This window comes from Panthera onca, chromosome D4 (assembly GCF_046562875.1).
Source record: "Panthera onca isolate mPanOnc1 chromosome D4, mPanOnc1 haplotype 2, whole genome shotgun sequence".
Classification (NCBI taxonomy): Eukaryota; Metazoa; Chordata; class Mammalia; order Carnivora; family Felidae; genus Panthera; species Panthera onca.
This window is the reverse complement of record NC_138351.1, coordinates 83,350,842-83,377,518: the sequence shown is the minus strand read 5'-3', so window position 1 is coordinate 83,377,518 and position 26,677 is coordinate 83,350,842. Positions and strand designations below refer to the sequence as shown.

The 26,677-nt window shown below is 43.8% G+C and overlaps 1 protein-coding gene across 21 annotated transcripts in view; it reads left to right on the top strand.

The window, feature by feature from the left end:
- Positions 1 to 26,677, top strand: part of DENND1A (DENN domain containing 1A) — a 509,645-nt gene that overhangs the window by 318,611 nt on the left and 164,357 nt on the right. For 20 of the 21 annotated variants that reach the window (XM_060608727.3, XM_060608728.3, XM_060608735.3 and 17 more), the window contains one exon: positions 11,852 to 11,953. The exons of the other annotated variant lie outside the window; for it this stretch is intronic. In XM_060608727.3, coding sequence (XP_060464710.1) covers positions 11,852 to 11,953 — 102 coding nt within the window. The remainder of the gene's footprint in view (positions 1 to 11,851; positions 11,954 to 26,677) is intronic. 21 annotated transcript variants of the gene reach the window in all.

Sequence of the window (26,677 nt, the reverse complement as noted above, 5' to 3'; positions counted from 1 at the left end):
GAAGGGGAGACACAGAATCCAAAGCAGGCTCTAGGCTCCGAGCTGTCAGCACAGAGCCCGATCTGGGGCTCGAACTCAGGAACTGTGAGATCATGACCTGAGCTGAAGTCGGATGCTTCACCGACTGAGCCACCCAGGCACCCCAAAACAGTTATTTTAAAGGCAGAGTGCTCTCTCTCCCTCCGCCCCTCTCCCCCACCTGGTTTCTCTCTCTCTTTCTAAAATAAATAAAATGGAAAAAATAAAAAATAAATCTAAAAAGAAGAGGCGCCTGGGTGGCTCAGTTACTTGAGCGTCTGACTCTTGATCTGGGCTCAGATCATGATCCCAGGGTCCTGGAATTGAGCCCCGTGTCGGGCTCCACGATGAACATGGAGCTCGCTTAAGATTCTCCCCACATACACACACTCCCGCTCCCTCTCCCTGTCCCATGCCCTTCTTCCCCACTCGCCTTCTTGCTCTCTAAAATAAATAAGTTAATGAAAATAAAGGAAAAGTGATAGGGGCAGCATGAAACAGTTGGAGACGTCACTAAACAAGTTTTATTTTCGTTCTCGTGTTTTGAGGGCCCAGCCCCGTATTGTCCACCGTGCTTGGCGCTTAGGCCTTTGAGAAGGCAGTGTGCTGTGGGACAGGAATAATCAGGAAGGTTTTGTGGAAGAGCAGGGCCTCGTGGGACGGAGATGATGACGGCGGCTTTCGGGCCGTCTTCGCGTCTCACCCAGTGCTCCACGCTTCGTCTCTCGTTCGTGCTTTGCAACAGGCCTTCCTCGTCTTCTGTTCACAGACGAGGAAGCGGAGTCTCCAGCATAGGGAGGGTGCTTCAGTTGGAGGCAAAACACCACCAGCCCAAGGGCGGACTTGTCCAGTGCGCTGCCAGGAGAACTGGCAGAACCGGGCTCTCACAGAGGCTGCTGGCACCTACCTGCCTTCTAGCTGGCCCTCTGTGAGATACGTGCCCTGCTTAACCTTTAGTCTTCTTGACAGTCCTGAGGCTAAGGACAGTGACTCCCATGTCACACGGAAGAAAACTGATACCCAGGGAGGTAAAGTGCCACGCCCGCAGCTACCTGGCTAGTGAGCGAAAGAGCCAGGACACCAACCTCGTGACTTTTTGACCTTGGGCCCTGGACCGTCCAGCAGAGGAAATCGAGCAAGTTCCGTGTGAATAGAGATGCTCTCTTCCCCTATACGTTGCTATGCCTTTTCTTTTCTTTTCTTTTCTTTCTCTTTTTCTTTCTTTCTTTCTTTCTTTCTTTCTTTCTTTCTTTCTTTCTTTCTCTCTCTCTCTTTCTCTCTCTCTCTCTCTCTCTCTCGCAAATTCTTTAATGTTTATCTTTGAGAGACAGAGCATGAGCGGGGGAGGGGCAGAGAGAGCGGGAGACACAGAATCGGAAGCAGGCTCCAGGCTCCAAGCTGTCAGCACAGAGCCCGACGTGGGGCTCTGACTCACACACCGCGAGATCATGACCTGAGCCGAAGTCAGACACTTAACTGACTGAGCCACCCAGGCACCCCGGCTGTGCCTTTTCTTAGGCCATTTGGTTATAGTTTACCTCACCAGTCCTTATCCAGGCCGTCTCGTAGGTAGGCCGAGGGCCTCTTCAGTTCAGAGATCATGCTTTATTATCTCTCTGTCCTTAAAACCTAGCATGGAGTTGACATGAATGACCGACTGACATATGACTGACTGAATGAGTGAATGAATGGGTGAGTGAGTGAATGAATGCCCAGGAGATGTATGGTCAAGAAAGGAAAAATAGTCCACTGGAGAAAAAGCTCTGTGCTGACCCGGGTTGAAAGTCCTTGGACTTGTTAATGAGAGTCAGTGCTTATTACCTTGTGAGGAGTGGATTTGGCCTGACCTGTGAGGGGCTTACACCACTTCCCTCCCCTGTCAAGCTTCTGTTTCTGTTTAAAGCACACTGGGAAATTCCAGCGGTGTTTTCAGGGGTCCTCTGAACTGTCGGGCTTAGATTTTTAATTTTGTGGAGCAGGAAGGAGCAAATCAGTGACTCCTGGCTCCAAAGAAAAACCACTGCGTTTATCAACCGCTTGGCAGTTCAGTGACCTTTGGGGCCTGAGGAAGGGAAGGAAAATGTCACTCTTGCCTCTGTGTATATCTGAGATTTCAGGAGGGAATAAAGAGTTTAGAGTACCTGAAGGTTTGCCTTTCCTCTTCTTGTCCTTTCCACTTTCCCTTTTATTTCTCTTTCCTTTCTTCCTAGGAGGCCACCAGCTCCCATGCTGTTCTTTGTTATGTGCTCATATATATGCGCATGCATTTGAGCACATTTTATATGTGCTGTATAGTGGAAAGAACATTGGCACGTGGAACCCAGATTCAAATCCTTTCTCTGACACACACCACATTGTAAGAACATGGGCAAACCATTTACTCTCTTTAGGCTCAGTTTCTTCATCCATCAAATGGGTATGATATTCTGCAGAAAACCCTCTCCCTGGGGAATTTTAATGGGAGTCTGGGCCAACCATCGAGCTCTGAAGGGCTTGATTCTTCTGCTACGTGCTTGACAAACTTTTGCTAAGTTACAGTTGCTCAATATGCTTGTTGGTTGAAACAGTGGCAGAACAGTTAGTAAGATGCACTGGGTAACTGGGCGTTGGTGTTCAGCTGGTTGCAGTGTGTTACACCACTGCTTCTAAGCCCTACGACTTTGGACCAGCTACTTTTCCTCCCTGAGCCTCAATTTCCTTCTCTCCACGGGAGTGTCATGAGCATTGCATTGTATGGTACTCAGAAAGGTTTGGGCCGTGGGAGGACCACACCAGCTAACAGCTCTCACGTCGTTGTTGTAAGAGCCCGTGTGATGACGGAGGCAGAGCGTGTGCCCCAGTCCCCAGCCCGTGCCGACCCTCTGTCAGCCTAGCTGTGGCTTGGCCCATCAGGCGCATGGTTGGCCTAAGAGGGGACTGCACGAACCCAGCATCAATCATGTAGTATAACGTGGATTAACACCCTATTAAGATGGAAGAGCCATATTCACTACCTTCCAAAATTAAAACAGCGGCTGAGCAGTCAGGCTTAAGGGAGACATAGTGTCAGGAGCCATATCAGTTTGCCTCCCTCCCGGAGGGACAAAGACTAGACTTTCTTGGAGCCAAAGCAGAGCATTTTGTGTTCTGATTCGGGAAGATGCTGCGTCATCTTGAAACAAGACGTCCTTGCAGGAAGGACCTTGTCTGGACCTGTCCCCTTTGCTTGGTGCTCTAGTTGCTGGTCTCAGAGGTGCTGCCTCAGCCTTGGGGAGAGGCGACTAGGCTTGCAGACCTCAGAGGTCACGGCAGCAGGGATTAGGCCTGCCTGTGGTCAAGGCCAGTGCCCGGGTCAGATGGGAACATGGACATGGTGTTGCCAAACAAATATTTCTTTTTTTTTTTTTCTGGTTATTTAATCTTCTCACAATGCTAAGTATGTGGTGATAACCACATTTTATAAACGAAGAACCTGAGGTTCAACGAGATTTAAATTCCCTGCCCTGGGTCCCATTTGCAGTAATTAAAGAAGATAAAACCCAAAGCCCAGTCCACATGACTCCTGCTTCTTCCACTTGGTCCTGCTGCTCCCCCAAACCGAGCTGTCACAGGACCACGGGGGTCTCTCGGAAGGTACGCAGATAACGTTGCTGCTTCGATCCTCATGGGGAAGCAACAGGACAGATTGAAGAAGTAACATGTACCCTGGAGGTGTCGACTTTTACAGATAGATTTTCTTTTTTTAATTTTTTAAGAAACGTTTATTTATTTTGAGAGAGAGAAAGTGTGAGTAGGGGAGGGGTAGAGAGAGAGGGAGAGCGAGAATCCCAAGCAGGCTCCGTACTGTCAGCGCAGAGCCCCACGCACGGCCTGATCCCACGAGCCAGGAGATCATGACCTGAGCTGAAATCCAGAGTCAGACGCTCAACCTACTGAGCCACCCACGGATAGATTTTTCCTACAGTGAAATACATTCTAGAGTGAATCCTTTTTATCAAAATAATTACTGTTACTTTGTTTTTCATAATAATAATAAACGCCCAGTGTTTATTATATACCAAACATTATCCTAAGTACTTACACGTGTTTTAACTCATTTAATCACCATAACAGTCCAGTGAAGTCCATGTTATTTGCTTTTTGTCTACATACTATTGAAATATGAAATTGATAGGGCAAAGTACACTCATCCAAAGTGCACAACGAGATTTGTGTTTACGAGGCAGGTACACCCGTGTGACCACCACCAGATTGAGAAACAACGTTACTAGTCCCCCAGAGGCTCCTCTTGTGTCCTCTTGTAGTCATTCTCCCTTTGACCCAAAGGTAACCATTATTCCCGGTGTCCTGTTTGAATCGCATTGAACAGATGAGTAAACTGAGGCACAGGGAGCTTAAGGGGTTTGCACGCGGTAGCACAGCTGTAACTGGCAGAGTTGGGAATTCAGACTGAGGCAGACGCTCCAGAGAATGTGCTCATATCCCTGAGACCAAGCCAGGAAAAGAACACTAGATTGGTGGTGGTTTGAATTGTAATAGCACAAAATCATCAGAGTGAAATCTTACTAGCTTCTGCCTTTGGTCTGAAAATCAATTTACATTCTTACAGTCTTGGGGCCCCTGGGTGGCTCTGTTGGCTGAGCGTCCGACTCTTGATCACGGCGCAGGTCATGATCTCACAGTTGGTGAGCTCGAGCCCCACATGGGGCTCTGTGCTGACAGCACAGGGACTGCTTGGGATTTCTCTCACCCTCTGTCTCTGCTCCTCCTCAGCTTGTTCTCTCTCTCTGTCTCTCAAAAAATAAATATATGAACGTGCTTTAAAAAATTAAATTCTTACAGTCTTGGAGCTCTAATCCATTTTATTGGCATAACTTTGAAATTGCAAGGATGGAAACTCACTTCTGTTCCTCCCCCACCCCCCATGTATTGCTCACCCACTGCAGTCAGGTGCTGTGTTAATTCTTTACACACGTTGTCTCACTTAACCCTCACGGGTCGTCTGTGCGGTAGGTAGCATTCCCATCTAAAAGATAAGAACACTGAGGCTCAGAGGTAAAGAGCTTGCTGGAGGTTACACAGTCACAGAGACAAGGCTTGAATCTGACCGTCTCATTCCGGAGCCCACGGTTTTAACCACCGTGTTAACTCCTATCTTCCTGTGTCAACTATGAGTTAATTCTACACTAATTAATCATGATAATTTCACATAATTATTGTCATTGCCATCATTATTCTTATTCCCCTCTCACTTCCTTGAGCAAATTCCGTTTTGCCTACTTTGGGCTTACATTGTCCATTTGGGCTTTACACTGACATCTGCTTCCAGGCGTGCCTCCCAGCAGAGTGGGTCCAGCCACAGTATTAGTTTATTCTCCGGTTGACGAGCACTTGCCCTGCGTCAGGCACCGTGCTGGGCACTGGAGAGGCAGAGACATATATGCCCCGGCTCTGCCCTGGCGATGGTCCTACTGGAAGGACAAGAATAAAAATGCACTGCATGCTGGCTCAGTGACTCCATGCATGCTGGCTCGCTGACCTCCACCCTACATAGGGAGCCAGCCCAACGCTCAGCTGAAGAGGCTGAGTGGAGCTGGGCCCCTGCTCCTCAATGTCTAGGACCAGCTTTCCTCCACATCCTGCTCCTAGCTTCCTCAGCCAGGGAAGTATCACATTCTCCTGACCACTCTTTGAATCCCCTGGATTACACTGCCAGTGCAAACCCTTGCTTTTCATCTTACAGGCTTCTTCTGGGTCCTAACTTTCGTCACTAGTTGTCCAATCCCTTCCTTGGACAGGCAGGATCATCCCCATCTGTGGGGGGTATTGGTGTGGTTTGAACTAGTGTCACTACTTCCTATGTTAGGGGAGGAAATCCATTGTTTTCAGACCACCAGTTTTAGAAAGTGAGGCTCAATAAAGTCTTGGTTGCAGGGGAAACACCAAAGGTAGAGTGTTTCTCAAATAGATTCCACTTTAATGTAGAGAAGTATACTAGAATCTCTAGGGGCATTGGATTTTTATGTTTGTCCTAAGAGGTCATGAGTGGAAAAGCAAAGTTAAAAAAAAAAAAAATTCCTGAGCTAGACAAAAGAAAAGAAGGAACAGGGAGCCAAACTCAGCTGCAAATCTGAATGTAGCAGGGACAAATGACCTTGTCAGATGGCATTCATTCACCATTCGTGCATTATTAATTTTTTGTCGTCTTTTCTGATTTTATTCTGTGTTCTGGACATAGTACTAATGTTTTTATCAATTTCATTGGGTTACAGTTTATGTGCAGACCATCTATTTAAAGCATACAATTTAATGAATTTTGACAGTTTCATACATTTGTGAAATCATCACCACCACAGTAAAGATATAGAATATTCCCACCACCCTCAAAAGATTGTTGTTGTTGTTGTTGTTTTAAAGATTTTATTTTTAAGTAAACTCTGTACCCAACATGGGGATTGAACTCACAACCCTGAGATCAAGAGTCGCGTGCTCTTCCAGCTGGGCCAGCCAGGTGCCCCAAGTGATTGTTCGTTTTTATTTAACAAAATAAAGCTCGCTTATCTTGAGCTTCTCGTGTGCCAGGTGCCACTGTACCACTTTTAAAATGTTGGGGCGCCTGGGTGGCTCAGTCGGTTAAGCGTCCGACTTTGGCTCAGGTCACGATCTCGCGGTCCGTGGGTTCGAGCCCCGCGTCGGGCTCTGTGCTGACCGCTCAGAGCCTGGAGCCTGTTTCAGATTCTGTGTCTCCCTCTCTCTCTGCCCCTCCCCCGTTCATGCTCTGTCTCTCTCTGTCTCAAAAATAAGTAAACGTTAAAAAAAAAAATGTTAACCCGTTTAATCCTTACCACATTCTTATGAGGGAGGCACTGTTGTCACCTGCAGTATATAGAGGATGACACAGGGGGCACAGAGAGAGTGAAATGCCCACATTTGTACAGCTGGTGAGTGTTAAAGCTGGGTTAGAACTCACAGACTGGCTTCCAGATCCTGTGTTCACCTCTTGCCTCTGGTGCCTTCCATTCTTTCATTCATTCATTCATTCATTCGTTCGTTCAGGAATTGCCTCCTGTGGGCCAAGTGCTGGAGTAGGAGCTGACAGTGTAGAGTTCTCTGTCTTATTACCCTAAGAAGCCTGTGGACTAGGGGAGGAATTGAATACTTCTATAAATAACTCTAGGTTGGCATATTATTCTGGTTGTAGGAATGACCTCAGGGCAGCACAGGGAAAGGCAAACTTACTGCCAGCCGGGGCCCTCTGCAGTGAGGCTGGCCAGGCTTTGCTGAGTTCTCAGGAACCATCAAAGGAAAGGGAACAGACGGGCAGGAGAGCCACTGTTTGATGAATGCCTGTTCGGGTGTCCCTGGAATCCTGCCGACTCTTCCACGTACATTCGCTTATCCAATCCTCCCAGCAGTTCTGTGAGGGGGTACTATCTTGATCCCCATTTCACAGATGAAAACCTGGAGGATTTTGGAGGTTGAGTGAATTGCCTTAAGGCAGCCCGGGAGGTAGGGGGCAACCCTTAAGTGAAGCCTGTGTGTTAGAACCCAACCTCTCTGCTGCCCCCACCACCTCCCGACTATGATGTTCCCCTCCCCTGTCCTGAAAGGCCGGGGTCAGGCTGAGTCTGTCTGTGACAAAGCATAAAGAGAAAGACATTTTTGATTAACAATATTTATGGGAGGATGCCATTTTTGTGTGTTTCTCTGTGCAAGAAATGCCATTTGGAAAGTCGGTGTGCATGTCAGTATTTTTTTTTTTTTTTCATTCTGAGAAAAAGCCTATAGAGTCTGGTGGGGGGAGGGTTTGCAGCTGGCAGGAGCTTTGGCATATGTTGTAACTAAAAAGAGAGGGAACGTGTTGGTGGGACAAGCTACCGGAGAGCTGTCTCGGTGTGCCGCGGTACTCGTAAGTGTTTTAATTGGGTAGGGTTTTTGGAGGACTATTTTGACATCTGCTCGTGTCTTTGCTGATTTTTCTTCACTTAGAGTAGGAAACACAAGCTGTGGATAAAATGACTTTAAAATAATTGGAAGTAAAGATATCTCCCTCAAAGTCGAATTTGAGAGGGACACTTTTTAAGAAGTGGAAAGGAAATTCCACTTCTAGGAACCTGTCCTAAAGCCCAAGGCGTTATGCCTACAAATTTCATGACAATATCATATATAAAAATTACTTAAAAACCGGTGGTAACGGCCAACGGGAGGGGCTTGGTCGAGTTTGTTTCCACGAAGTGGAACATTTTGTAGCAATTAGCAGTGATCTTTACAAAGTTTTTAATGAAGTGGAGCATTCATATATTGTAATGAGAGAGAATCGGGAAGAAATATTAAGAACTATTTTAGCTATATTTTTAAAAGTAGGGATTGAGATGAAAGGATATGGAAGGAGACATCAAAACACGATCTCCAAATGGAGGGATGAGCATCACTATACTTTCCTTTTTTGAAATTTTTTGTCTGTCCTTTTTTTTTTTTTGAACAGACCCATGTGATTTTTATGATACAAAAGGCAAGTGTTTTTTTGTGTGTGTAAGAGAAAGCTCGGCCCTGAGAGGATCCATATAGCTTCATGCCCCACAGGTACTCGTTCTGAGGTCTGAGCAGTTGGATTTGGGACGTCTTCAGAAATAGCGAGGCTTTCGAGTCAGAGCGGGTTCGAAAGTCAGCTCTGCCACTCACCAGCCGTGTGATTTGGGGCAGTTTATTTGACGTCTCCAAGCCCTATTTTCTCATCCCTACCACGGAGATGGTAGTATCTGCCTCCTGGCGTGGTCGGGATTCAGTGAGCAGGCTCCCAGTAATGGTCTAGCTTCCTCCTCCACCAGCTCTTCCCACCCCCACCCCAGTTTGAAGGGTTTTGTGGGGCTGGTTTTGTGTGTGTGTGTGTGTGTTGACGAGGGAGGGTTTGGCCTTTCTTCATTGCTGTTGTTTCCTTGAGCCTTTCAGGGATAAGGCACCATCCGGCTGAGCTGGCCTCCGATTCTTTCCTTGGGAACACTGAGCTTCAGGAAGGCCCTTGAGTCTACGCCAGCCTCTTTGGAAGAGGCCTTGTTGCCAGGAGGGCAGCTTTGTCCTGTAAGAGGAAACTGTGCCGACCCAGCTCCTTGCCTGGAGCCTGGTGCTTGGGCATTTTGGTTACTAAGGGGACCCTGGCCTGCTAAGTCAGAAAAAAGGGCCAGGTTTTTTCCTCTTCTTCAGCCTGCTGCCATTGTTGAAAAAAGTAAACACTCCACACAGCTTAACGGGCAGGCCCTCCAGTCAGGAGTGGGAAGAAATCAAAAGCCTGTTCCAGCCCAGGCCGCGGAGAGCCCACAAGGGCTGGTCTGTGCTGCTGGGGCCCCTCTGGGAACACAGAAACAACGCCCAATTCTGGTCCAGAATCAACATCCCTCTTGCTGGGCCTTTCAGCCCCTGAGGCTTCTCTCCAGTGGCCAAGCCCCCTGTCCCCTTCTGTTTGGGACTCTTTTAGAAGGTCAGATGAGACAGAAGAGGCAGTTCTGAGGTGCAGTGGCCCTCAGCACAGTCCTCCAGGCCTGGAGTCCCCTGCTGAGTTTTGGGGTTCCTTGTGGCCTCTTCTCCAGTTCCATTTCTGGTGTTTCAGCTTTTGAGGTGAGAGCCCATTAGCCTCCAAGAAGGGACCAGACGGTTTTTGCCCTTAGGCCATTGGCACTACGGCTTTCAGACTTGCTGTAGCAGATGTGTGAATTATGAAAGTAATAATAACAAGCACTATTTATAAATCCTGTGTGCCTGGCACCGTGCACGTATTACCTCTACTCCCTCACAGCAGCCCGGGGGGCAGGGGTTAGAGGATGGTGGTCACAGTCATTGGACCAGTTTTACGGATGAGGTAGCCAAACTATAGCCACATAATCCGGGGCGAGCCACTTCACCTCTCTGAGCCTCAGTTTCTCATTCCTGCAAACGGGAATGGTGATACTTTGCCTCCAGCTACGTTGTTGACAATGAAAGAATGTGTGTGAGCTCCACGGGTGATATGAGTGAAAGAGATTGTTGCTGAGGCTATTTCTGTAACTTCCTGCCAGCACACTGCTAGGTCTTAAAGTTTTTGGACTGAAAAATGAGGTGGCAGTGGAGCCCCGGACAGTTCACCAGGAATCTTAACGTTCTCATCTGAAAAATGGGGGTTGTGCTTTATGAAACCCTGGTGATTTGTATTATTATCAAGGCTGTTTGCTGCCAAGTTTTTACTCTGTAAAAGTTTTAGTCTGTAATTAATGTTTGGAGGGGAGAATAAACTTGTAAGTAGGCAGGGAATCTTGTCTCTCCTCTGCGGTTCTCAGCCCATAGTGAGCACTTAGGAAATGTTGACGAATGGATTGAAAGGCTTGCGGGCTAGCCCCTGGTGGTGTGGAAAACTCAACAGCAAAAGGAGTTTGAGGCTCTTAGGTGTGTTAAGTGGAAGGGTTCCCGGACTCTGCCACCTGGGACCATTTTTCAACCCTAGGAGGCTTCTGACCAGCTCAGCTCCACCCTCCTGCTGGGAGGAATCTCAAAACGTTTACTTAGGTACCAGGCTGTGTCCTAGAGACTGGGGTTTAGCAGCCATCGGGATGGTCCAGGCCCATCACTAGGCTGTGCAGTTCTCTTCGATGAATTAGGAAAAGGCGTCTATCTCTTCTCTTCCACGGCCACCACCCCTGACCCAGACACACGGCTTAGCCGATTTCAGCCCCAGGTGGCTGGTGGGACGTCCCTGGGCAGTGCATACCTGCACGGTTATATTCAGTGCCTCAGAGAGTAGCTAATAAATTGATCGCTTATATATGTAAGGTGACTGTATGTCCCGTTGGATGTCTTCTGCCCTAGCATAATATGCCCTCTTTCACACCAACAAGCATTCCAGTTTTGACCACAAATGATAAGGTCTTCCTAATTAACTGGGGCCAAGTGAGATAAAGACACAGTTGTGAAGTTCTAGACTCTAAAGGAATGAGCTTTGATATTGGACAGGAGAAGAGGGTTGAATGAGATTGGGAGCAGTGGGTAGGCGGGAGAAAAATGGAGGAGGATTCTAGCAGTGGGTGAATAGTGTGATTAAAAATTAAAAGCTCAAGCTACACATAATCTTGTACTTCTGGAGACTATGGAGAGCTGCTCCCAGAGGGTGGGCCTTTCCTTTCTCCATATTTTACCTATCCCTTCTTCCCCGCACAAACATGCGCACCTAATAAGCACGCCTCCCTTATCTTTTCCATTACTGCGCCAGTAGAGTAATGGCTCATGGCCAGAGCCTCTGAGCCTTGACTGACTTGCTGGGTTTCTGTGGAAAATGGGACCCAACTGAAAGCGTGACCTCCCTACTCCGTGTTTAAGGGAAATGTTGACATGGTAACACCAGTCCATCTACCATATTCCATCCCAAGAATGGTAAGATCCAAAAGAGAGATGGGCAAGTGGCTTTTGGTAAGTGAGTGGGGACAGATTGAAGGGTGTCATTTGGGCTTAGCTGTACATCAGAATTCCTGCAGCCAGAGGTTTAGACTATAGCTCCTAGTGTTAAAAAAAGAAAAGATAAGAAAAAAAGTTGAGGTGTAAAGATCTCTCTTCCTAACCGTGTGACCTGAGCATATTAACTTAGTCATCTTCATTCTTGTGAAACCCTTTCCCTTGCTGGGACTTGGGGCGGAATGTAGAGCCCCCAGAGTTTTTGTGACAGTTAAAAGGCCTAAGAGATGTGACCCACCTAGCATTGGGCCTGCCACAAAATGAGCCTTTGGCAAATGTCACTGTTCTTCCTTATTCCGCTTCCCCGGAGAGGGCCAGTGGAAATATCCGTGTCCTCATGGTGCTTCAATTATTTTTTCTTTCGGAATTTTTTTATTTGCAGAAAGTCAGAAACATGGCCCTGGATGATGTCGTGATCCTCAACGTGGACACCAACACCCTGGAAACTCCCTTTGATGACCTCCAGAGCCTCCCAAATGATGTGGTGGGTAATGAGCTCTTGAGGTCTGACTCCTGTGAGTTCGGGCAGTGGACATGAACATGACTTTCGAGAACGGAAAGGAGGGGAGACGGTCGTGGTTTTCCTCTGGCCTAAGAACTACAGTTTGTTTCTCTGCTGCGTCTGCCACCTTTGTCTCAGTGAAGGAAAGTTGGAGGGTGGTTCATTTTGTTTAGTTGCTTTGCTCTCATAACGTGCATCTGGGGGGCTCTGTAGTGATCCCAGCGTCTAGTCAGCTCCTCTTTGTGTGGGAGCCTCGGGGACTTGCGTCCCCTCTCCAGCATATTGCCGCATCCCGAGGACAGCACAGCTTCCCCTGAGCAACTCCGGAGGGCTTTCTGTGTGAGCGATATGGGACACTTCAGGTCTGTATGTCTTTCCTGGACCATCATCAAGCAGCCATTTTCCCATGTAGCAAGATATCTGCTGACAGTGCTCTGAATGTGGCTCTCTGTCCCATAAATCTTAAATACCTAATGTCTAGACAGATAGTGGGCTCTCTTCAGCAAAAGCAACCGGCTGCCACATTTGCCACGCCGACACCTGACCACCTACCTGTCTCAACGTTGCTACTCAGGCTGCCTCATGGGCAGCTGTGCGAAGCAGACCCAATCTTCCCCATCGTCCACAGGAATGAGGAGGACTGGGGCTCACTGGGAAATGGGGTTTTGATGTTTCTGGTGTGACCTCCATGGCTCTGTCTGCTGGAGGATCTATAAAGTTATTCTGACTTCCAGGCTGAAGGGGGTAGATGTTCCCGGCCCCATGTGCTGACGTGGGATCGGGTCTGTGCTGCTGGGTTTGTGTCGTGGGAAGTGGAGCTCCATTCCTGCCGGAGGTCCCCGTGGCACTTTGGGGTTAGCTGTCTGGAAGAGATGCTGCTGTTTGTTGATGAACAACTTGCAACATGGTTTCAAACTCCTCTACTCTTTTTTGGGGAAGTCATTTGTGCTACATAAAGATGTTCTGGGGCACCTGGGTGGCTCAGTCAGTTGAGCGTCTGGCTCTTGATTTTGGCTCAGGTCATGATTCCGGGGTCACAGGATTGAGCCCTGTGTCCAGCTCTGCGCTGTGCGTGGAGCCTGCTTAAGAGTCTGTCTTCCCCACCTCCCGCCCCCACTCTGCTCCACTCCCCTGCTCTTGTGCGTGCGTTCTCTCTCTCTCTCTCTCTCTCTCTCTCTCTCAAATAAAATTTAAAAACCCACAAAATTTAAAGATGTTCCATTTGTAGTCTAATTAAACAATGGCTACCATTCATTGACTTCCTATGTGCTAAACTCTATGCTAAGAGCTCGTACTGACCCCTTATTTCCTCTTCACACTGCCCTGAGGAAGGCATTTTCCTTATTCCTGTTTCATGCCCAGAGCTAGAAAGAGGAGGAGCCAGGAAGTGAACCCAACTCCGTCTCTCCTGAGAGCTGCCAAGCCCCACATCCTCTCTAGGGGCCGTCTGCATTCAGGGATCGCATGCAGTTAGCATTATAGCCCAGTGGAGTAGGTGTTCTCTCCTTTACATAGGGCAGATGAACCTTAGAGAGCACATTCCCTGCTATAGGTCATATGACTGGCTGGGGCAGAGCTGAGATTGGACAGCACCAAAGCCCACACTGCCTCCTCTCCTTGTACCCTGCCCCCCGCCCCCTTCTGAGGCAAACAGATGGCAGAAGCAGGAAAAAGGAAAGGACCAGACACCATGAGGCTCTACCTATTTGTGTCAGGACAAGGTATGGGCTTGGGATCTCAGGGCCTCCTGACGATAGTTTGAATCATTGGTCCAAAGAATATGTGGCTTCCACCCTGGTTCCTTCCTAGGGAAAAGCTTTCCCCTTAATCCATGGGTGCCATAGGTATGGACCTGGCAGTTCCTGAGTGAATTTTGTAAGTGAGCCTGAGGTATCAGATGCTAGGAATGGCCAGGGGCCTGGGGCAGCCCAGAATGACTGGCTGATAGCTAGGAAACAGTGAGGTAGACTGGTCCCATCTGCTGTGTGCTGGCCCAGTGCTGGGCATCAAACAGCAAAGATGAAATAGATCTAGTCCTTTCCTTCAAAGAGGAAAGTAGGGGAAACAGATATGTAAAAAAAAAAAAAAAAAAAAAAAAAAAAAATATATATATATATATATAAACATATATATATATATATATAAACATATATATATAATATATATATATCACGATGTAGCATAATAGGGGTCACAAGGGAAATAGGAATCAGGCACAGAAGGGTCCAGGGATGACAAAATTTGGGAGACAGAAATAGAGGCTTCCTGAAGATGGCACATTCCAAGATGCTTTTTAAATGATCGTCGCAGTGGTCTCGGGGAACCAAAGGAATGTAGGCAAGTTATTTTTTTCTCTCTGAGCTCAGGCTCCCGTGTTGGAAGGAGGAGTGTGAGCCCTGTAGTTAGGATTGCTGTAGCAAATAAACAAGATGGTTATGTTCCTCAAATGCTTAGAACAGTGCTCACGTATTGTTAGTGTTCAATAAATGGTACCTGCATTTGTTTTTCATAAAATTGTTGTTAATCATTGCAGCCAGAGTTGGAGGACAGTTAGGTTCCCTAAAAGTCCTCTGCCTACACAAAAACGAGGTCTGTGGCAGGGTTGAGAACGTTCTACAACAGTATTCAGCATGGGGCTCCAGAGCCATGAAAGACTCCAAATAATGGATAGGGAATGTGGTCCGTAAGGCAATTGTGTTTCCGGGGAATGCATAGGTTTGATCCCATAAGGCTGTGTGAACTGTCACATCCTTGAGAGAAGAAACCACATGCTGTGCATCTTCGTGTCCCTTGCCTTCAGCACAGAGCCGGGACTTGCAGGGCACCGCCATGTCCACAGCTGACCTCACAATTTCCCCTTTGGTTGGAGGTGCTTGTTTGTGGCATCTGACAGATTCTGCTTCTTCAGCCGTTTGTCAAATTCTCTTCTCCCGTTCTCCCTCCACCACCTAATCCAGGCTCTTCGTTTTCTCCCCACACCATTAACCACCAGCCCGTGAACTTGCTCCTCTGACTCAGCCTGTCCTCCTCTTGCACCAGAGCAGCCTTTCCAAAAATAAATTTAACTGCATTTCCCTCTTAAAACTACTCCATTAATGAACATAATTAAAAAACAGAAACAAACAAGCGAAAAACAAAACGAAACAAAAACCCATTACCTCTCAGTGCCTATAGCTTAGAGGCGAATTCCTTTTGTTGGCTTTGAAATCAGACAGACCCGTCTTTCGATCCTGGCTTCTCCACGTACTAACCGTGTGATCTTGATCAAAATTACTTAGGCTCTCTGAGCCTTAGTTTCCTCATAGGTTGTTGTGGGAATTGAAGGTAATGTATATAATATATGTAAAACATACATCCTATGAGTGTGATAGATGGTAGTTAGTGATGATGATTATGGATGATGATTTATGGATATTTACGATGAGCATGGCATTCAGGGTCCTCTTTCATATTCTGACTCTCCTGGGTGTTTTTCTGATAGCTTTAGCTCTCTCCCTTCCCAGCTCCAAACTCCATACATAATTGGAACTGTTACTAGTTCTGCAAACCTTGCATGTTATTTTATAACTTCAAACTTTGCATATAGTCCCCCACCCCCCGCCCCCAATGTCCTGCCCCACCCGCCAATCTCCTACTCAATCTTCAAGACTTACTCTAAATGTAAAACTATAAAAATCTTCCCTGGAGCACTTGGCTGGCTCAGTTGGTAGAGCATGTGACTCTTAATCTCAGGGTCGTGAGTTCAAGCCCCACATGGGATGTGGAGCCTACTTAAATAAATAAAGAAGTAAGTAAGTAAGTAAATAAATAAATAAATAAATAAATAAATAAAACCTTTCGTCACCTCTACAGGTCATTTCACTATATCTTTCTCTTTGTGTTCACAGCCCCTTGTATAATTGTGTAATTATACTTGTGTAATTATACGTCTCACCCAACAGTATAATTGAGTATATACTTCTGGCTTTTCCTGTGAATTGTGACTTCTTTAAAGGCAGGAGTCAGGTTTTATTCATCTTTGTTTCCCAGAGATGCAGCAGCCACTGAATAGATAGGTAGAAGGGCAGAAGGGACACATGGATTGGGTTATTTTGGTAGATGAAATCTTGCAAAATGTGGCACCCGTGCTGGAAATTTTACTAAAGGAGGCCTCTGTCCTGCTTCTAGCCATGATGGAATAATTGAAACTGGCTTTATCCTCCCACCATTAACAACTACAACTCTGGACAATTTTAAAAAACAGTGGTTTTCACATGTTAGACAACAGGCCGTGCAGGACTTCGATTCCTGAGAGAAAGGAAGCAAGTGAGGTGAGGCCTGCCATTCCCCTGGCTTTTTGCCTTGAGGCATTTCTGGACCATGGTGCCAGGAGGGGATCCCCAGCAAAGCACACCAGTTTTGCTGAGTCGAGGGGTCAGAAAGCTGAGCTTAAGGGCGAGATGGTTTAAATTTGTGGGTCAGAGTACCGGACTGGAAGAAGGCACTCATCACAAGAGCTCCAGAAATCTGACTCAAGTCCTCTTGACTAATGTGCTAAAGACTGACCTGCCCCTGTGTAGGGTGGAGCTCCACAGACTCTCGCTCACACAAGCTCTGACCAGCCAGAGTAAGATCTTGCTGTTCAATGAGGACAGTCGTTAGAGACCGCCGGAGACCATGCCTTGGTAGGACTCTAAGTTCGCTCTAGAGTAAGGATTCTTTTAGCCTGGCCCTAACCAAGGTTAAAAGCAAGCCTTGAGAAGCATAATCTCTCTTGTTTAATCTGAGTACCAGTTACGTGGGCAGGAATTCATTCATCAAGCTGAACACCAATGTTATGTGTGTGTTGTATATTTAAACTTCAGTAAAAGTTTTAAAACTATTTCTTTAAAAAGAAAAGGCCTTGAAAGGTTCAACCTCATATGCAAGGAATTTAACTTCCCATCAAAATAAACTATAACTCTCTTTAAAAGAAGACAGTAGGGGCACCTGGCTGACTCAGTCACTGGAGCATCCACTCTTGATCTCAGGTTTGTGAGTTCAGACTCTATGTTGGGTGTAGAGATTACTTTAAAGACAAAAAAGCCAATAAAATCCATATACAACAATGTAACATTCACAGTATCTGGCAACCTATTTTAAATATATGAGAAGTGTTGAGATCAGAAGAAATGTAGCCCATAACAAAGAGAAAAATCAGTAAAGAAACAAGCTCAGAAATGGTGGAATTAGACAAAGGTCTTGAGATGTAAAGGATTATAAATCAATATGCTCGTGAATTTAAAGGAAGACCTGAACTATTTGAGAAGAGAAATAGAAAATATAAAAAGAATGAAAAGGTACTTGTAGAGGTGAAAAACAGAATACCTGGAATGAAAATTTCATTGATAGGATTAAGAGGATATTAGACACCACAGCATAAAAGATCAATGAACTTAAAAACATAGGAATAAAAACTACCCACTGTGAGGCAGAGAAAGGGAAAACACTGGAAAAGATTAATAGACCCTCTAGGACCCATAGCACAATATTAAGAGGATTAAAATGCTTATCATCCTAGAAGGAGAGGAAGGTGGGGAAAGACAGAAGAAAAAATATTTAAAGAAATTATAGCATTTTTCTTCACTTTTGATGAACATTGTAAATTCAGAGTTCCAAGAAGCTCAAGGAACCTCAAGCATAGTAGATCCACACAAAACCAGAGCCCAGAATGATAATTACTCAGAACCACTGATAAAAACAAAGGCTTAACATTAGCTGGAGAAAGAAGACACATTACGTAAAAGGAAGAAGTAATGACTGAAGACTACTTATAAGAAACTACATAAGCCAGAAGGTAATGGAATGACATTTTTAAAGTAATGAAGGGAAATTTTTATCAACCTAGAAATCTATATCCTTCAACAGGATGAAAATATCCTGCAAAATTGAAGACAAAATTTAAGACCTTTTCAGATGAATAAAGTGAGAGAAAAATCACTGTCAGCAAACACTACGAGAAATATTAAAGGAAGTTCTTCAGATAAAAGAAAAGTGAAACCATTGAGAAACTTCAACAATAAAGGAGGGAAGAGTGCCAGAAATAGTTAATATGTGGGTAAATGTAAGAGACTTCTTTCGTCATTTTTTGTATCCAAAAAAAATTTTTTTTGACGTTTATTCATTTTTTTTTTTTAATTTTTTTTTTTAACGTTTATTTATTTTTGGGACAGAGAGAGACAGAGCATGAATGGGGAAGGGGGAGAGAGAGAGGGAGACACAGAATCGGAAGCAGGCTCCAGGCTCTGAGCCATCAGCCCAGAGCCGGACGCGGGGCTCGAACTCACGAACCGCGAGATCGTGACCTGAGCCGAAGTCGGACGCTCAACCGACTGAGCCACCCAGGCGCCCCACGTTTATTCATTTTTGAGAGACAGAATGCAAGCAGGGGCGGTGAAAAGAGAGAGGGAGACACGGAATCCGAAGCAGGCTCCAGGCTCTGAGGTGTCAGCACAGAGCCCGACGTGGGGGCTCGAACCCACAGACCGCGAGATCACGACCTGAGCCGAAGTCGGACGCTTAACCAACTGAGCCACCTAAGTGCCCCTAGACTTCTTTCTTCATTTTTAATTTCTATAAATGATAACTTGAGTATTTAAATTAAAAAATACTAACGTATTGTGTGTTGTAACATGGGTAGAAGTGAAATGAAATGTATGGCAGCGGTAACAACAGAGGACAGTGTGTAGGTGGAGAAAGGAAGCATACAGTTTTCAGATTCTTAAATTCTATGTAAAATGGTATGACATTGTTTGAAGGTAGACTCTTCAGTTAAAGATGTATACCGTAAACCTTAGAGGAGCCGCTAAGGGGGAAAACAAGATGTACAGCCAATAAGCCAATATTGAAGATCCAAACCATTTAGAGGGAGGGGGAAGGATGATGGAACCAAACACAGAGGGAACAAGTAGAAAAGTTAGCAAGATGAGAGATTGACCCACTATATTGATTATTGCATTAAATGTACATTGTCTAAATATTCCAATTAAAGGAGAGTAATTATATAAATAATCAAGACCCAATGGGATGCTGTCCACAAGAATTTCATCTCAAAGAGTCAGCCAGATGAAAAGTAAAAGCATGGGAAAGGTACACCATGCAAATACCAGCCAATAGAGAGTTGGTGGGAGATGAGAGGCAAATGTTGCTCATAGAAGAGTTCCAAATATCTGTAGATACTGTCCTCTCAGGAGAAGGAGCTTAATCGTCCCCACCCCACCCCCTGCAACACACATACACTTGAGTGGGGGCTGGACTTACTTCCAAGAAACAGAGTCTGTAAAGGGAGAAAGTGTAACTTGAATGGACAGATGTCAAGCACTTCTTCAAGTGATCAAGTTTAATGTCACCAGTGATGTTGTGTGACGATTATGTAACCTTGATATGATGAGAAGGATACATGACCTCTCAGGCATTCTTTCCAAAAACCCAAATAATGACAAAAAACTTCAGTTAACCGAAAATTGCGGGATATCTTATAACATACCTGACTAGTACTTTTCAAAACTGTCAAGGCCAGGGGCACCTTGGGTGGCTCAGTTGGTTGAGTGTCTGACTCTTAGTTTCGGCTCAGGTCATGATCCCACGGTCGTAGGTTTGAGTGTGGAGCCTGCCTAAGTTTCACTCTCTCTTTCCCTCTCCCCCATTCATGTGTGTCTCTCTCTTTCCCTAAAATAAAATTTGAAAAGCTGTCAAGGTCATAAAAAGCATAGGAAAGCCTGAGGAACTGTCACAGACCAGAGAAGACTGAAGAGAAATGACAAACTAAATACAAGGTGGAATTCTGGATTGGATACTGGGATAGAAAAAGAACACTACTGGAAAAATTGGTGAAATCACAATGAGGTTTAGAGTTTAGTTAATAATGTGTTAGTTTTGACAAATGTGCTCTAGTAATATAAGATCTATTAGGGAAACAAACCGTGGAGTGTATAGGTACTCCCTGTAGTATCTTTGCAACTTTTCTGGAAGTATAAAAATATTGCAAAATAAAAAGGATATTTAAAAAAGTTTTTTTAACGTTTATTCATTTTGTGAGAGAGAGAGAGAGCGAGCATGAGTGGGGGAGGGGCAGAGAGAGAGGGAGACACAGAATCCGAAGCAGGCTCCAGGCTCTGAGCTGTCAGCACAGAGCCTGACGCAGGGCTCGACCCCACGGACTGTGAGATCATGACCTGAACCGAAGTTGGATGCTTAACTGACTGAGCCACCCAGGTGCCCCAAAAGGATATTTTTTAAAAAGGAAATAAGAGAGTTTTATAAAGAACTCTGTGCCTATAATTTTGATAAATTAGATAATCAAATTCTTTGAATACACAAATTACCAAAAGTTACTCAATAAGAAATAGAAAACAGAAAACAGAAAAAGTAGCACTATTTCTATTAAATAAATTTGAATTTGTAATTAAAACTTTCCCACAGAGAAAATTCCAGTGCCAGATAGTTTGGTTAATTCTATCATGCATTTAAGGAAGAACAAATAGCAACCTTACACTAACCTTTTTGAGAAAATAAAGGGGAAAGGAACAGCTCCCGCCTTATTTTCGGAGGTTAGCATTACTCTGACATGAAAAGCACATGAAGAATCTACAAGAAAAGTGCTGGCCAATATGCCTCATAAATACAGATGTAAAAATCTTTAACAAAATTTTGACGAATTGAATACAATCTATAAAAAGGCTAATACCTCATAGAACCACATATTTTAGGAAAAATTCAACCCCTCTCATGTTAAGAGCTCTTTACAAACGAGGTTTCCTCATTGTGATCAAGAGCATCTTGGAAAAACCTACAGCTAACATCTTACTTACTGATGAAAGAATGAATGCTTTTTCCTCTCAGAATGACAACCAAAAGAATGTCTGCTCTTCCCATTTCTATTCAGCAATGTACTAGTGGTTCTAACCAGCTTTGCTAAGACAAGGAAGAAAAAAAGGACGAAGTAAAATCGTCTTTTTTTCAGATATGATCATGTGTATGGAAGATCCTAAGGAGTCTTGTAAATTAATTTAGCAAGCACGTAGGATAAGGTCAGTATACAAGAGCTAAATATATTTCTATATAGTGGTGATAAGCAGTTGAAAAGTGAAAAATTTTAAGTGCCATTTAAAATGGCACACAAAATATTGAGGAATAAATTTAACAAAACATGTGAGATTTGTATACTAAAAGCTATAAAATATTTCTGAGAAAAAAACCTAAAAGACCTAAACAAATGGAGAGATATTCCATATTTTCGATTGGAAGACTCCATATTTTAAAGATGTTAATTTTCCCTGAATTGATCTATAGATTCAATATATTCCCAACCCAAATTCCAGATGGCTTAAAAAAAAAAAAAAAAAAAAACTTGACAAGCTAATTCTAAAATGTATATGAATATGCGAAAGATCTAGAATAGCCAAAACAATGTTGAAAAAGAACAAAGTTGTAGGACTTACATTGCCTCCTTTCGAGACTTACTATAAAATTACAATAAGTGTACATATATAGTTCGATAGAACAGAATAAATATTTCAGAATTAGACCCAACTGATCTCCAACAAATATGCCAAAGTAATTTAATAGAGAGATGATAGGTTTTTCAACAAATGTTACCAGAGCAACTGGATATCCACACAGAAACAAAATGAATCTACTTTTACCTCACGTAAATTCTAGTTCAAAATGGATTCTGGACGTAAATATAGAAGCAAAAACTATAAAATGAGCAGAAGAAAATAGAGGAGAAAATCTTCATGAGCTTGGGGTAGGCAAAGATTTCGTAGACATAGAAGGCACGCATCATAAAAGCAAAAGCAATCAATCAAACCTAATAAAAGTAAAAACTTACCCTCTTCAAAAGACATCATTGAAAAAATGAAGAGGCAAACCATAGCCTGAGAGAAAATATTCTCCCTACCTATATATGAAAATGGGTTTTTATCCAGGTTATATGAAGAAGTCTTAAACCCTGTAATAAGGAGATAGCCCAGTTAAACTTGAAGAGACACTTAACAGTAAAAGATCTTCAAATGGCCAATGAATACGCAAACACATGCTCCTTGAAGGAGCAGGTTAATATTACAGTGAGTGTACCACCATATACCCACTGGTACAACCCAAATAAAATGACTACAGTTCTTATAAATGTGTATGTTAAACATAGGTTTACTATTTGACCAACTATTTCATTCCTAAGTATTCACCCAAGAAAATTAAAACTTATGTGCACACAAATATCTGTATGTGCATGTCTTCAGCGGCTTTGTTCATAATCGCCAAAAACTGAAACAACCCAGCTGTCCGTCACCTGGTGATTGTATAAACAGTGATATACTTATGGAATACTACTCAGCAACAAAAAGAAACAACTGATCTGCCCGACAACATAGACGAATCTGAAATACCTAACACTGAGTAAAAGAAGCCAGATGTAAGAGAATATACTATATGATTTTATTTATATAGAATTCTAGAAGAGCAAAAGCTAGTCTTTGGTGGATGAAAGCAGACCAGTGGTTGCCTTGGGCTGGGTTAGAGAAGACAAGGAGTGACTGACAAGGGCACCAGGGCACATTTTGGGGTGAAGAAAGCATTCTGTGTCTTGATTTTGGTGGTGGTTACACGGGTCCATACATTTGTCACAACTCCTCCAGCTGTACTTTCTATGCATTCTGTCATACATCAGTTATGACTTATGTTCATTTTTAAAAACGAGAGGACTTGGAAATAAATTTAAAAAGGAGGCTCCAATATCGAGTTGCTTTCAGAACATCACTCTTGATTTTCATGTGATCTATGAACACAGGGAAAGGGGTAAGTTGGGAGGTAGGGTGGTTCTGGCTTTCTAGTAGGTACCTAGATAGTTTCGTCTCAACTTCTGTAATCTTACGTCCGTTATCTTTTTCTACCTTAAAAAAAAAAAAGAAAAAAAAGGAAGAAAAACAGGTTGACCAGGTTAATGCTATTGTATTTTGCTGGGTTCCATGAGACTTGCAGATTTGCCGTTCTCACTGACAATATTGTATTGTTCCCCAGCTGTGGATTTTAGAGGAGGAATGTTGCAAAGATAGTACGTCTCTTATTGATTTCCACGCCTGTTTATAGACTTCATGTTTATCTCAAGCCCATGTGGATGCTGAGAACAGAAACATAATGTCCCCTCCCTCCACAGCCATTTAACGAAACACTCTTCATCTGTTTCTCTCCTAAATTTTAAATAACATCTCTTGTTCCTTCATTAAGTAAGTATAGGCTGCTTGGCCAGTACATAGTTTGGAGAGCTTTTAAAAAGCTTGATAAAAGGGAACTCAAATTCTTCCAGGCTTCCAGTGATGTGGACGTACCACATTTTATTACTGGGGAACAAGATTTCCCATGGCTCAGTTAGGGCCTTTTTTTTTAATATTCTTTGGCCTGAAATTTGTAGGCTTTTGTGTAAGCAAATGTATGTGGAGGCCTTTACTGTCTGCTTACTCTTTTCCTTTTTTCACTCCATGCTTTTTGTAGCCTGAGTGATGCTCTTTTATAACAGGCTTTGTTATATCATGATATATTTAAATAGGACGTTAAGATGTGTATTCTTTTTTTGACTCAATAATTCGACTTCTAAGATTTTTTTTCTGGTAAATACTTCTAAATGGAGAAAGCCACCTAACCAAATAGCATTGTTGATGTTTTGTTAACCAAAGTTGGAAGCAACCTTAATATCCAAAATTAGGAGGAGTAATTAAGGTAATGTATCCATTTGCTATTCAGTGGAGTGCACCCTACAGTCATTAAAAATGATGGTTATGAAGACTGTGGGCAACACAGGGAATGCTAAAGATGCAACTTAGTGGAAAAAAAGCAGAATAAATGACACATCTACTATGAGACAATGAAGAAAAATAGCCATATACACAGAAGTAAAAGATTTTTAAAAGATCTCCCAAATTGCCAGCAGTAGGGTGTTAAGATAGTAAAGCTGTGGGGCACCTGGGTGGCTCAGTCGGTTAAGTGTCCGACTTCGGCTCAGGTCATGATCTCACACTTTGTGAGTTCGAGCCCCGCATTGGGCACTTGCTGACAGCTTAGAGCCTGGAGCCTGCTTCGGATTCCTTGTCTCCCTCGCTCTCTGCTCCTCCCCTGCTCATGCTCTGTCTCTCTCCCCTTCAAAAATAAATAAACATTTAAAAAAAAAAAAAAAGGTAGTAAAGCTATGAGTTAACATTTTTCTCTATTTTTCTAAATTTTCTATAATATTATCACCAGGTTTATGATAGAAAAATCATCTTTCTTCCCCTCATCTGAAACACTTGAATGTTTGGGCTTTGGGCTTCCTGGTTGGTATGTCTTCAGGTGTCTACCTATCACCATTCACCCCTCATGCTTTTAAGTCCTTGTCTGTAGGACTCTGTTCTGTGTTGGCCACTCTCCTTGACGGTGTCCACTCCATGACTTGTAAATTTCATACAGCGAGGGCAGGAGCATCCTGACCCAGTGGGCCTTGCCCTGAGTGTGTGCGTACGATTTGTCAACAATCAAGTATTTTATGGGGGTTTATGGGACTTCATTAAAGATGCTGGAGCAGGAGCACTGTGGGACATCAGAAGAGACCTCAGCAATAAACCGCAACTCCAAGCTTTGGAATGCAGTAAATGTTTAAAAGACTTCCTTCCTTTCATTACTGAATTTTACTTTACTTTTATACCATTAAAGAGTTGTGTTTTATTGGTTGAAATTTCTTGATTCCGTTTCCCCAGGTCTGTTTAAAAGCTACATTTTATCTTTGAGGATGTTTGGCTCGTGGTAGAGGAAGGGCTGCCAGCGGATTCAATTAACTGGCAGAGCTCACAGATATTGTACATGGGTTTCTTTTTTTCTCCTTTTTCACAACTGCTACATAAACACAGCTGGGTTTAATATTTGTCGTAACAAAGATTTAACTTGAATCCTTGTACTCTGGGTAATTAATGCTTGGAATCTCGGCTACTTTTTCGTCCGTCCGTTTGTAATCCTCTGCATTTCTTTACTCTGGCTATCCAGATAATGAAGTGCGCTCCTCTAGGTCTTTGCCCTGCCTTAAAACTGCTTAATATTTGGCCGTTCCCACTAGAGAGCAGATGCTTTTCTTTGCAAGAATTGAATTTCTGTCAGCTCTTTTATGCATCATGTGTTTGGAACTGTAAGTGGATCAAGTTGTTCATCACAGCAGGGACACTGTGAAACACATCTATTATACACACTTCCCACCCCCCCCCCCTTCCTGTTTTTTTTCTCCCCCGAGGAGGTGGAGATGCCCAGATCCCATTGGAAGATATCTCACTCTGTGGGGATATATCCATGTGATCTACCATGGATCCGGCCTGGCTGCATCCCTGAGCGTGGAAATCTACATCCATCCAGCCCAGGATTGTTGCTGAGACAAATCCCGCTTTTATCTTTGTAAACACCGGGCACTTCATTAACTCCCAAATACACACCGAGTTTGGGTCACTAAATAAACCCACCGGGTTTAGCATAGCATAATGAGTGACATTTCAGTAATTGATGCCCTAGAAAATGTTAATTGTGAGTCCGCTATTTTATTTTTATGCTACAGTAGTGGCTAGGGTTGTTTTGGCTTTGGAGTGGAGTTGTATGGAAAAATAGCCACCATCTATGAGGCTCCTACTCTGTGCCAGGCACTGTGCTAGAGGCTCAGAAAATGTTGACATTTAATCTGGGTAACAGTTCTGAAACAAATGTGGTGGTGGTGGGCGGGGGGGGGTACTTTGCCCCTTTTTTATAGATGAAGAGAAGAGGTTAAGTCACCAGCAAATAGCCAGCATCTAAAGCAGAATTTGACCCCAGACTAAATCAGCACACTTTTGGGTGTTGTACCTTCATGCTCAGGGTTTGCTAGACATACATTCATTCATTGGTCAGTCAACGCACTGATTCATTACACATGCATGTTACATGCTGCGGTCCTTCCATTTGAGTTGCCTCATTCTTCCTCAAGTCCAAAAGCCAGTTGGCTTTTAGCAACCAAGCACCTTTGTATCCATCCATCTAAATCTGAGCTGCTGGTGGTACTTGGAATTATTTATTTAGTTTTGCTTTTTCCATCAGAGCTCAGTGTGAATATAATCCAACTTCCCCAAGCAATGGTACCGTGTTCTTACAGTTTTCATTTTGAGAATTTCCATCCCTAGATTTAGCTTTGAACTGATGGCTAAAGATTCCCAGTCTGAGTAGTTTCGTTTGTCAACATCGCTTTGAAAGGCAGGAGTCTTGATGATGTTCCTGCTGTGATATACTCATCTTTTAGGTCTCAGATAGTGGTGGTGAGGGCAAAAGTGCCTTTTGGTACATTTTTAATAGATATCATTCAATTTGCAGGAGTCATTCTGAGACGTTCACATGTCTGACTGAAATACCGCTGATCTATAGAATTAATTATAGTTAAATGGATAGATGGCTTTTGCCCATGAAGAACGTCATTAATCTCTTGATCAACATTTTTAGTTATGATTAACTTTAGTCTTCCTGCAAATACTTCAAATTAGAACCAGGCATTAGTGTCCTGGTTCATTAAAAATAGACCAACCCCTTTATTTTTGATTTGCAGTCCATTTTGTTGTTGAAAGATGTTGGCATTTAAAAAAAAATCGGCAGAGAATATGTTGTAAAAAAAAAAAAAAGTATAACTTCCCTTTTGCAAGTGTGTATCTGTTTTTTCAA